At 39.7% G+C, this 12,104-nt stretch overlaps 1 protein-coding gene across 1 annotated transcript in view; it reads right to left on the bottom strand.

The window, feature by feature from the left end:
• IL6ST (interleukin 6 signal transducer) overlaps nt 1-7,690 on the bottom strand; it is a 28,484-nt gene extending 20,794 nt beyond the window's left edge. Inside the window, exons 1-2 of the mRNA XM_015614991.3 lie at nt 7,583-7,690; nt 535-615 (exon numbers count right to left, since the gene is read on the bottom strand). Coding sequence (XP_015470477.1) covers nt 535-610 — 76 coding nt within the window. The 5' untranslated portion in view covers nt 611-615; nt 7,583-7,690. The remainder of the gene's footprint in view (nt 1-534; nt 616-7,582) is intronic.
• Nucleotides 7,691-12,104: the final 4,414 nt, after the last annotated feature.

Below are 12,104 nucleotides of genomic sequence, written 5' to 3' on the forward strand. Positions count from 1 at the left end.
CTAATCAATATTGCTACTACATCACTAATGCAATGTTAAAAACACTATATGTATCCAATCAGCAAGTTAAGTAGTCACTTGACAATTACAAAAGTGAAACGCATTGGTAGACTACCAAGACACCAAGAAGATTCAAGGGCAAAAACCAGTGTAGCATTCTCTAGGCTTTGCTATTACAGAAGCATTTTGCCAACCTAGGAAAGCTCTACTAACAAGCACAGGCACTTAAAAAGAGAACAGTAGGAAGTCAAGGGCTGAGCGTTTGTATCTTTTGAAGGAGGAAGTAATTATACTTGAAGTTACTATTTTGATTAACAAGTATTTTCTGTTAAGAAAGTAACCATAGGAAAATCGAGGTAAGTGTGCACCTCTGTTGTGGTGAACTAGTGTTAGAAGATTAGGTGTGTTTATCCTAACACACCTTGCCTTCTGACCCCATCCAACAAGTATCAAGACAAAAAGAAAGCTGGTGCTTCAAACATCCAATGTAACTAGTTCTTATATTCTCCGGTATTTGAGACACAGGACCCTTACCGTCAGGAGAACAGATATTCAACACCAGATAGAAGCCACAGGTCACCCAGTTCCACCTAGAAAACATGCTGCACATGATTTCTGTAACAAGAGAAAGATACATATTTTTGAATTTAAACTATTACTCTTTACTTTCGATGAATGTCATAATCAGATTTGTAGTTGCTCTAAGATAATTTCTCACATATACACACTTATTTTCCTTTGTAGCATTTGTATCTTCTCTCATTAGAATGGGCATATTGTTTCCATTTTCCTCACTGCTAAAACAAAATCAAATGTTTACTTAAAAAAAAGAGTGTTTAAAGCTGCTTTCGTTGCAAGTTTAAGAAATTTATCAGCTTTAGGTTTTCACACTGTATACGAAAGCAGCTTCACTGGTAACTCTGTGGGAGATTCAGTTAGAATACAGGGTATAACATTGTGGTTCAGATTTTAAAAGATAACCCCCTCTGAATTTGATTATGGTTATCACACTTACCTAAATTTCAAGGGCACTGATACAAAAGTTTCAGACAAGGTTCAGAACAACTGACCACAAAACCACGTGTCTCACTCACACAAGTGATTTAAAATACATTCAGGAATTACAAAGCACAGTGCTTCCATATCAAGAACTGTCGTCTGCTATAGAAACTAATTCTTCAAAATGTTACAAGGGAGCTTGCAAAAGCTGGAGTACATTTTATAACACCGTATTTATTTCTGTATTGCAACAGAGCCTACTCTGTTCTTAAGTTTTGACACTTCTAGAAAACACCCTGGAGAAACTTAAGTATTCACACAGTAGCTTAAACCCTATTGTTCTGAAGACACTAAATCTGTTCTGATTTTCTCAACCTACAGTTTTAAAGCAGTCCTAAACTACTAAAAGCAAGTGACCTTTATGTACTAAGCATAGGAGCTATATTATTTTTAGCTACATTTAGGCATCTTTACAGGAACAGGTAGATTGGTTTAGTAATATAAGGCATTTAGTTCACAAACTGATTGCTAGAAACAGATTTCATACTATCCTTATACCTTGAAACTAAACATATGTTCTCAAGGTCTACTAAGATTGAGATGAGATGGCTTGCAGTAACACTGTTTCTGAAGTCTTATTATTTTCCACTAACCTGACAAACTTCTTTGGGAACTAGTATTCTGAGCTTTACCCCATAAAAGGAAACTCACTAAAAGTTTTAAGGAAATTCCACAGTATTCCCTAGACAGGAAAATTATTAAGCTACACTTACTATTATCAGAAGAAGAAGAAACTGCAATTTATGACAGTAAACATGACTTTGATTTGATTGCATGTAATTTACTTTATAATAGTAAAAGAAGAACACAAAGCATTTCACATATATAAGTAAAACTAGACACACATTTAAGCATGGATCACAATCAAGCCAGAACCTCATTCTTTTTCTTTACACATCAACACAACTAAGCCATTTTTTCTTTACAAATCAAGATAAACAGTGTAAAGAAAAAAATCTCTATTCACAGGAACAACTATATGAAAGCAGATCTCAATAATTTATAGTAGCCTTCATAGTGTTTGCCAACCCAGGTATCTTTCAGTTAGAACTAAAATAAAAACCCATCAGAATCATCCAGCAGTATTTTTGTTTGTTTCTATACTTGTGAGTTCATTACTCAAAGACCACCAAAATTTCCAATATAGAAACTTTATAGTAGGAACACTGCTGATTGAAAGACTTGAAAAATATGTTAACAAGCATTTGTTTGCCACTAAAGTTTGTTGGTTTGTTGTTTGACTAAATAACAAGTAATTTGTAGCTATATGACATTGAGAACCAAAAGGCTATTATTTTTTTCTATAAAAATACTCTTTTAAGTTCTACTTAAATACTCTCAATGCGCTGGATATAAGAACAACTATACTACTTTAAATGCAATGTGTACTTGGATTTTTATTAGAAGGGTACAGTAAAATAACTGTATCAATTGATTCTTGCTTATTTTGGAAGTGTCCACTATCTGAAAAATAAGGTGTCTACCCACACATGAATTTCTATATTTTAAAAAAATCCTAACTAGTTTAACAAATTTTTATAAATTTGCATGGTGAATACAACCAAACTCTAAAGAGTATCCTCTTTTAGTTTAATTAACTAAATAAAACCATAAAACATACTTTAAAACATAAAACATACTTAAATGAATTGACTTATGCTAACACTTACCAGAATATTGTTTGTTAACCAAAGCTTATTGTGCTCTACTATGGATAGCCTTTAGGATCTGTTATTTCAAGAAAGACCCATTTAAATTATTTAATCAGAATAATTTGAGTTGCAGAAGATCCGAAGCCTGACGGCAACTGCAAACTGGGTAGAAAGAAGCAGGAGCTCTGCTTCACGGCTAATTGACAAAAGCTGCAAAACAACAGCAGAAGCAACTTTCACACTGAATGGGAAAGAATGAAACAGATGTAAAAAAAAGAAGTTTTAAAAATTTTGTTTCATTTCTCTCCCATTTGCTCTCATGATTCATGCTACCTTAGAATAACAGCAGGGTCACCTGAACTATTACATCATTACAAAGCTACTGGTTTTCTTTTGGGTCATTAAAGTCAAACAATATTTCCACAAAATTATTCACTGATTTTCTCACCAGCAGTTATTAAGTATGGCTCAGGTTATTAAAAATATACTGAAAAGCAAATGAAAGAATAAATAAATTAAAAGCAATAACTAACATAATAAGTAAACAATAACATATAATTATCACACGTTTTGTCCTAAAGTGTGATTTTTTTCACCGGAAATTAAAATTAAATTACTAACTTTTTGTATAAATGCCATTTCTATATTAAACTGTTTTCCAGACTTGAAAAACAACATTTCAGTTGTTACAAGCAAATTCATTCACACATAGGAGACTGAAGTTCTCTTCTACTACTTTGTAGCTCTCTACTACTTTGCACTTTGGAAAGTTCAACAATGGCATTGAGGGAGCAAATCACACTATATTCCACCGCAGTCAGCTCCTGAAAGGCAAGAGAACAGAGCTTCATGCTCCATCACCTGCAAAGGAAAGTTAAGTAGAAGGCCTGCCCACCTACAGTATGGGAACCAAGCAGCTGAAACCATAATGTCAAAGCCATGCCATAATTCAGCATATACCTGCTTTAAGCTGTTCTGATGTATTTTACTTACCCCCACCCCCTGCTGATCAATGTAGTCTGAAGAAGACTGAAGGTAAATACCTCCAAACCCACAAAGGGGATATTACAATCCCTTCAAATGTGTGCTATTTTAAAAAAAAAACATTAGTGTCTCTGGCTTTTTACAAGACTGATTCTTAACTGAAATTTAGTTCTAGGGGAAAGATCCAGAGTTACAATAGACACTTCCATCAATCTTGCCTATATGAAAGCCATAAAATAAATGTAAAAACAAAATAAATGGTGTGATTTAAAACTAACAAAACAAGCATATTAGAATGAGGAAGATACTCCTACCCAAACGGCTGTTTTCTTATCTGAGTGTGTAAAAATGCTCAGGCAAAAACAGTGTAGAAACCCTGCATATAAGCTACATCAAAAGATAGTGCCATCATTCAACAGTAATGCTAAACACTAATTGTTCAACATTAATGATTTTAAGTCAGACTAAGCTGTTAGTCTAGACAACAGAAAACTCAGTTTCTTTCAGTCACCACGCACAGCTCACCCAAGTGTTTATATATCTAAGGTGAAAGCTGAACATGATGCTGAACAAACACTGAAACAGCTAGTCAGCTCAGATTCTTTTATTAAAAAAAAACAAAACAAAACAAAATAGCCAAATCAACACTTTTTATCTACACTATGCAGTTATTGTGGATCACTAAGTGAAGGGGCAAGGGAGTCAGAGAAAGAAATTGACTTTAGAAGTTTGCCAGATTATTCTCATGGTTTAGTGGCAAAAGATCAAACTAGATGAAAATACAACTGAGTAAAACCAACATGGTCAATTTAGGATGCTGCTGGTGACAGTCCTTAACTTACAGAAAATAAATTACCTTGAAGAGGAAAAAAACTCTAAAATACTCTCATTTCTGTAAAGACACACTTATAAAACTCATATACCATGAGATCACCCCATTTAATCTCCAAATCAGATGGGACTTCTATTATTCTTCACATCCTGCAGCCATTTTGAAAAGAAAGCACTAAGGCACACTTTATGCTTGATCTGTAAATTGATGCTTCATGCAGTGTCTATGAAAAGCTATTAACAACCCTAAAATAAAACCTTATATGGACAAAGTAGCAAAAGTGTTAAGTTTTAAGACAAACCTGTGACTAACCATTTGTGAAGTAGTATCAGCCTTTCATGCAAAACAGGTATCACTACTTATTCTGAGCAAGAGAGAAATCTTAAAAATTAATCTAATTTCATATGTCACAAGAACTGCCCCAAAATGAACACAGGGATAAGTCATTATAAAATGACATATACAACAAATCTCTCAATTTCAGAGAAGCGGCAATTCCTGTCCAAGTGACCTACAAATCACAATGTCAGTTTATGAAACTACAGCTAGAATAACATGCACTTGCCAGCGAAGCCGGCTTGGAAGTCAGGAAGTATAGATAACACCACAACCACCACAGGAAGGTGTTCGGTCTATTAAGACTCATCATCACATTGATCACAAGAGACCAAAGGTTGCAAGAAAATGCATTTCCAGAAATTCCTCCAAAAAAAATGAAGACCTATGTTTACAGCTTCAAGAGCTAATCTGTCACTAGGAATCCACATAGCTCAGGCAGACAGAACCAGGGATGCTTCACAAAGCAGCTGCTGCTTGAGGTTTTATAACAAGCCAGACTGCACCTAAAGCCATCTAAAAGCTGTAACTATCCTCAAGGAATTTTGATTACTCAAACAGTAACTGCTTTCTAATTAAGTGCGTTTCATTTGCAAGCTTCCTTCCTTCCTTCCTCCAAGCTTATTTCCTTCTTGGAAATATTTGTCTTTATGTCAAAAAACACCAAACACCTCTAAGAGAAGCACTTGGAAATATTACATAATGTTATATATGAACAGAATATTCTGAAATATATTTTTGTATTTAAAACATCTACATGCAATGACATTTCTGTCCCTTTCACTATCTAAACAGGCAATTTCTCCACATTACTTACTCCTCTGCCTCAAGGAGGCAGCTTGACCCTGGAGTTTTAGTAGAGCCCTCAGAATAAAAAAAAAACGAGGAAAAAAAAAACAATAAAAAAAGGTAAAGTTTTTTGTACCTGAAATACCTAATTAGAGGCACCAAATATTTGCTTGCACTAATTGAGTTCCTTCTGGTACCTTCTTAAAATGATAAATGAATTTCTCTGAAATACTTTAGATTTTTTTCACAGCTAGCAAGTAGTTTTAGTCCAAAAATCAGATTAATTTATACAAAGCGATATCTTAGCATTCTGTGTTCTCATTTTAAAATCAAACCTTCCAGACTGACCACAAGCAGTGCTGCTTCTCTAATCTAGACAGTTCTTGCTAGTACAAGAAAAATTGATAAAAAAGGTCAAAAAGTTTATTTGATTTCACATAATCATGCTAGCGCTAATCCTCCAGACAAGCAGCATAGAACAGAATCTCCATTTGATATACTCACTTACAGATGTGCATCTTTCTCCTCAGACAAAAATATTTATCTATTGACTTTACTTGAAGCACCACATTTCCAGACATGTAAACAACATCCAAATAATTACTTTGAATGCTCAACTTCTAGGAAGCAATCTCAAATTTTCATCATCAACACTTACATTCTTATTGTGCTACACCAACACATAGATAAAAAAAATCTCTGTTCAGAAGTTACATGCTTTGAAAATAACAGCATATAGGAAGCATAAATGTTATATCTTTATAGAAAATATGGTCAAAGAAAAAAGACATTAGCTCCCAATAATATCCAAGCTCTTCAGGTTGTGGATTTCCCCCTCTACCCCTATGTGAGAGGGGATCACTAATGACAGAACTATAATCCCTCATAGTTCTACTACCTGGTAGCAGAACTACAGCTATGTGTAGAACTATGCCTTTGGAATGCCTCAGCAGTAACAAGCAGCCACCAGCTGACAAAACCCTAGTAAGCCTAAAACAAGCATAAAAACTGAGACAGGGAATTATTCCCCTCAATCCTGCCAACACACTTGGCAGACTGCTTTCCTTTGTGCCTCAGTTTCATCATCTGAGAGATCAAAATAATGATGCCGATTTTTTTATTTAGAGAAAGCATCAGAGCCCCACTACAGGGTTGATTGGAGCTCAGGACCACATGGGAAGTAAGCAGACAGCCACTGTACCCGCTCCTCCCTAATTCCTCAGGGAATCCCCTCCAGTGCTTGGACCAGCAATAAGACGAAGTGTGCCCATCTTTCAGGGCAGCAGTTTTCTACCATCTACAGGCAGCAACAGCAGACTGCTGTTGGCGACGGCAACAAAACGCAAATTTCTTCATCAAGGAAATGCGTGTCGGTGGCATAGCCACGCTTATTTGATAGCCGAAAAAGCCGAAACACGCGAGTCCCGCGAGGGTCGCGACACCTCTGCCAACTCAGACGGCCGGCACTAACCACCATCGCTCTGGGGAAGAGAGTAGATAACCTTCAGCCCGACCCTGCGCCACGCCGGGCCAGGGCTGCGGATGGGGCACGCTGGAGCAGCGCCGCGAAGGGCTCGGCACCTCCAGGCCCACAGCGAGCGGCGCCGGGCGAGGCCTTGCTGCGCTCTGAGCGTCACCGCCGGGCAGCTCCGCCGAAGACGACGCGGAGAGGCTGGACGAGACACCGCCGCGGGGCACGGCTGGCGATCGGCCCGGGAATCGAGTGGCGCAAGGCTGTCCACCCGCCCGCCCCGGCCCGTCTCCCGGTCAGCCCTGAATGAACGCCCCGGTGCCCCCGCCCGCGGCGCACGGCCCAGAGGGAAAGGATAGCCCAGCACAGCCCCCGCCGGCGAACGCCCCTCAAGGATGGGGCACTGGGAACGTGGAGGGGAGTCCCGCACAAAGCCGCCCAGCTCAGCTCAGCCCTTACCTGGCACCGCCGCCTGCGCTGCGCGGCCGCTGCCCCTAAATAGCGGCACAGCCACCTCGCGCCATCGCGCCGCCGTCCCGCACGCGCGGCCCCGCGCCCGGTCACGCTCCCGCCCCGCCCCAGCCTCCGCACGCCCTTCCCTCCTCCTCCACCCACGCCACCATTGGCCAACAGGGGCCGTGACGTCACCGTGCGGGGCGGGGCTGAAGGAAGGGGCGGGGCTTCCCGTAACGCGGCGGCTGGTGCCAGGATCCCGGGGGCGCGGGGGGCGCGCGCGGGGGGCGGGAGCGGCGGCGGGGGCTCTGAGGGAGGCGGTGCCCCACCTCGCATCGCTCCATCCCGTCCGTCGGCCGTGCCCGACGGCCCCCGCAGGGTTCTCCCATCAAAGTGTGTGCTCGCTCTGGACGGCAGCCACGGGACGCCGGCTGAGGACAGCCGGACCCTCCCCTGGCCGCCGCCGGCCAGGCCTCTGGAAGTTTCTCCTGGCCCTTGACCGGCCGGGCCTGCGCGAGCGGCGCGGCGGGGGTGTTGTCCTGAGCAGGCCCGAGGAGCCAGCGATCTTCCCGGCGTTTCGCAAGACTCCCTTGGGAGCACGGGCAGCTGGAGAATGCTCTTGTCAACAGCTGCGGTGTGAGCAAAGCGTTGCGATCCGGAGCAGTCTCGATGTTTCAGTCTTTGAAAATCGGTCAGGATTCCAGTCCCTGAAAAAGGTGTTTGTGTAAGGCTAGGTCGCTTAAGGAATGGTCCATAACATAGATCGTAAATATGATCATGACCCATCTAATTCTTGGACGTTTTTTCATTCAGTTCATTTCATAACTTTGAAAAATTAGTTTAGTAAATCAGACAGAATCATGTGCTCTAAGATGCTTTTTTCATTCCAGATTTCTTTTTCTTCCAGTTAATGATTAAGAAAGATGACATTTCAGTTCCACACTGCAAATTCATTGCTGAGAGTGTCAAAGGAGGCTGTTCCTAATGAGTGAGGAAAGTACCAGCCATCACTGATGCATGCCCGAGTTTATTCCTCCCGTATGCTTTAGTATTCTTTAGTTCTTAAATTTCATTTAGGCTCAAGTAGGCTGTGAGGTATATTACACTTCTAGTTACATCTATAAACGACTGGGCAGACTGGCTAGATGAAATGATAAAAAGATGATAAAAAGATACAACATCTAGTTCAGTACCTTGTTTCAGGCACAGCTGAATAATGAGCTGCTAATAAGACAAGATTTGGAACTTTGGAAAAAAACAGTGGAACATAGAATATTTCTCATGGATTTAGTACCAGTCTCTGATTGGCGTAATATCCAGCAAAAATGTTGTTGCTTGCTAATTCTGAAAATATTGTATTTTTTCTATGCAACAGAGTAAAGCTAGATGGGCACTTTAAAATGGTAATTTTTTGTTTTGCTCAGCTTTCCTAAAAACAAAATTGTCTGTACATACAAAATTTATGATAGGTATTTATCTAGGCTGCACATTAAATTTATTACTTTATGTCCCTGCTTGCAGCTGATGCTCTCTAGTAACCTTAGATACTGTAGATATTGCTGTTTTCTCCCAGTGGTGATTTCTGCACTCAATAGACTCAGTCCTTTCCATTTTCTCCTACAGGATTTTTGGTGTTCAAACCCTTCTTAAGGTATCAGGACAAATGACATCTGGGCAATAAGTTTCACAGTTTTTTCAGTATGATAAAAGCATTACAGTTGGTCACTTGCTTTCTCACCAGATAATAATAAGTATGTTTGTGTTTACATTGATTCTGCATTACGGTTTGAGACTGTACAAGTACAATTTGATTGTATAATTGGTAGATTTCAGTGTGTATGGATATGTCTGCTTCAGCATCCTCAAAAAATTGGTGTTCAGCAACAAAACTTTAAGTGGAACCAGGCTCTAACTAGAAGGACTGAAAAAATTAATATTTTTTCTCTTGTTCTAGCATGTCTTCTGTCTCTTGTAACATCTCTTAAGTTCTGCTGCTAAATAGACATTCCAGAAGTAGACTCTCCACTCCTCCCTCCCCCAGCCAGCAGAAAGCTTCTTATGACATTCTTATTCTGAAATCCTATAGCCTGAAGCGATTCCTGGTACATTGCCAGAACTTGTAGAACAACCTCCCACTTGCCTTCAAAACCAGTCCTGTGACTGGCTTCACTTACACATGACATGCATTGTAACTCTTCAAATAAGCAAGAGATTGTGCATTTCACAGACTATTTATGGATTCAGTGTAAAAGTATGTACACATATCAGAAAAGTTGTGTAGAAAAATAAAATAATTTGTTTGCAACTGGACTTAATTTTTCTGTATTGGCACAAAGTACCATTCATTCATTAACAATTTAGTTGCCAAAAACCTGATTGTTCTTAGATGCCAGCCATTTCTGGTGCAAGCAGATAAAAAGTTAATAGCATTACAACTGCCGCTGGATAGAATCAGGACATTTGGGATCCCTGGTAAAGAAGAGAATTAAGCAGTTCAAGCATGTTGTGAATTGGCTTTTCTGCACATGGATGATTTCCTGGAAAGACTCCTTAGTTTGATTTACTACTTCATAGTCTTCCCTACTGAGACATGTTATATGGCTTTATACTGTATGTGCATTATAGTACTGGTATATAGGTAATATAAACACCAGTTATATAAACTTCCAAATACTGAGAGAAATTAAGAATTCTGACCACATTTTATAAATGTTCATGCTAGCTAGCATTTTAATCTGCACAATGAATAAAGCATTATATGAAATGTTTATTTTATATATTTGATTACATGTTTGGTTATATATTCCTTAAATAGATGATGCAAGAATAAAAGAAAGCTAGTTGTCAGGAATTGGAATGTCTTTGATATAAATTACCCTCTACTTATTCACACTGCAGTTTATATTCTGACACAATGCTCACATCAGGGCTATATAAGATATTTCCAGACTCCTGTGATACACGGTTAGGATAAGTCAGTGAAGCATGCCTTCACATCCTCTCCTTTCTCAGTCCCAGAAAGAAGGAGGTACCCTGGAAGTGTAAAGATGGGCACTGACACTTGAAAAACATGGAGCTGTTGGCAAAGATTGATAGCTGTTCAACTGTGGCAGCAGAGACGTTTTTGGAGAAGCTATTAGAGATTGCTGAGAAACAAACTTGTACCACTCTATGAATATTTTCAGCAGTTTTGTAACAAGTTGTGAAGATTTGCAGTATGTGCAGAATTCACTGAATCTTACAATAGGTGAGCCACAAAGAGGAAAAATCTTTCTGGAATGTATTATTACCTTGGAATAAGGACATGGAGCAAGCTATAGATGCATCAGGGATGTGAAAAGATTCCTCACTCTGACTACATGTGGGTTTTTTTGATAATGTGTCACTCTCAGAATAGGGATGTTGGGGATGATTCTCATAGTAAGGGAGAAGCTGAGCAACAACACCCTTTAATGGCAGTGTTCTGACCCATGCCAAGATATTTTCTGTGAGATGGGTGAATCACTATATAGATCTATTTGCCTGGAGGTTCAGTGATAGATCCAAGCCTCTTGCCAAAGCGATGATGTTGTCGCAGCCTTGTATCTCTTCTGAGCTTAGGTTTAGGATCTCCAATGTCTGACATTCTTTAACATGAAGAAGAGTCACTTTATTTTTTCCCCCTTTGGCCTGAGTGGTCAGAGCAGTAGCAGACTGTCGTATTGAAGCCACAGTCTTACAGGTCATAAAGTCATGGTGAAGTCCTCTGAAGAGGTAGGGAGGAGACAGCAGCAAGGGAAAAAAATGGCTGATGTAATTGTTGGAAATGATTTAGTGACAGTTGCAACACTTCACACCCTTTTAAGTTACCAAACATGAGTAGCTCAGTGGCAACAAAAAAATGGACTTGGTAATTCATTGCTTCCTCTTGAGAGAGATGGGAGCATATTGCTTTTTTTTGAGAGCAGGTAGGTGTTTGCAATTTGTGTGACAAATGAGTAAAGTTCACTGAGCCACAAGCAGCCATTATGGCAACCTTGTATGTACAGCTGGATGCTTGATGACATCTCCTTACAAGGGAATTAATGATGCATATTTCAACAGGGCTGATCTCATTCTTTAGAATTGCTATGTCCAGTGAAAGGGCATAAAACCTGAGACTCTGGACAAGACATTGCAAAATTTAGCCAGGGTCTGTGGAGCTTCATCAGGACTTCAGAACTTCAGGAGAATCTTGTGATCATTGGAAGAAGCCAGGAATGGGGATAGCTGACTCCTCAACATGTGATATGCTTGATAGGAAAGCTTTGGAGAGCTGAAGAGGGCTTGACCTGTTCTTTCATTCTGATTCTCAAGAATAGGATTGCTAACACCATGAAACTGAAGCAGGGCATATAGAATAGAAAAGAGATTGGTTACAGCCCACTTTAAATTAATGGAACATCTAATGGACCAGTGTGGAACCTAGCAATTTGCTTGTTTTTCTGTGGTGGAACTCACAGAGCTAATGACATTTAAGACCTAGACTGGAAGTTTTGACTGATGCAAC

The sequence above is a fragment of the Parus major genome, chromosome Z (assembly GCF_001522545.3).
Source record: "Parus major isolate Abel chromosome Z, Parus_major1.1, whole genome shotgun sequence".
NCBI classification, from domain to species: domain Eukaryota; kingdom Metazoa; phylum Chordata; class Aves; order Passeriformes; family Paridae; genus Parus; species Parus major.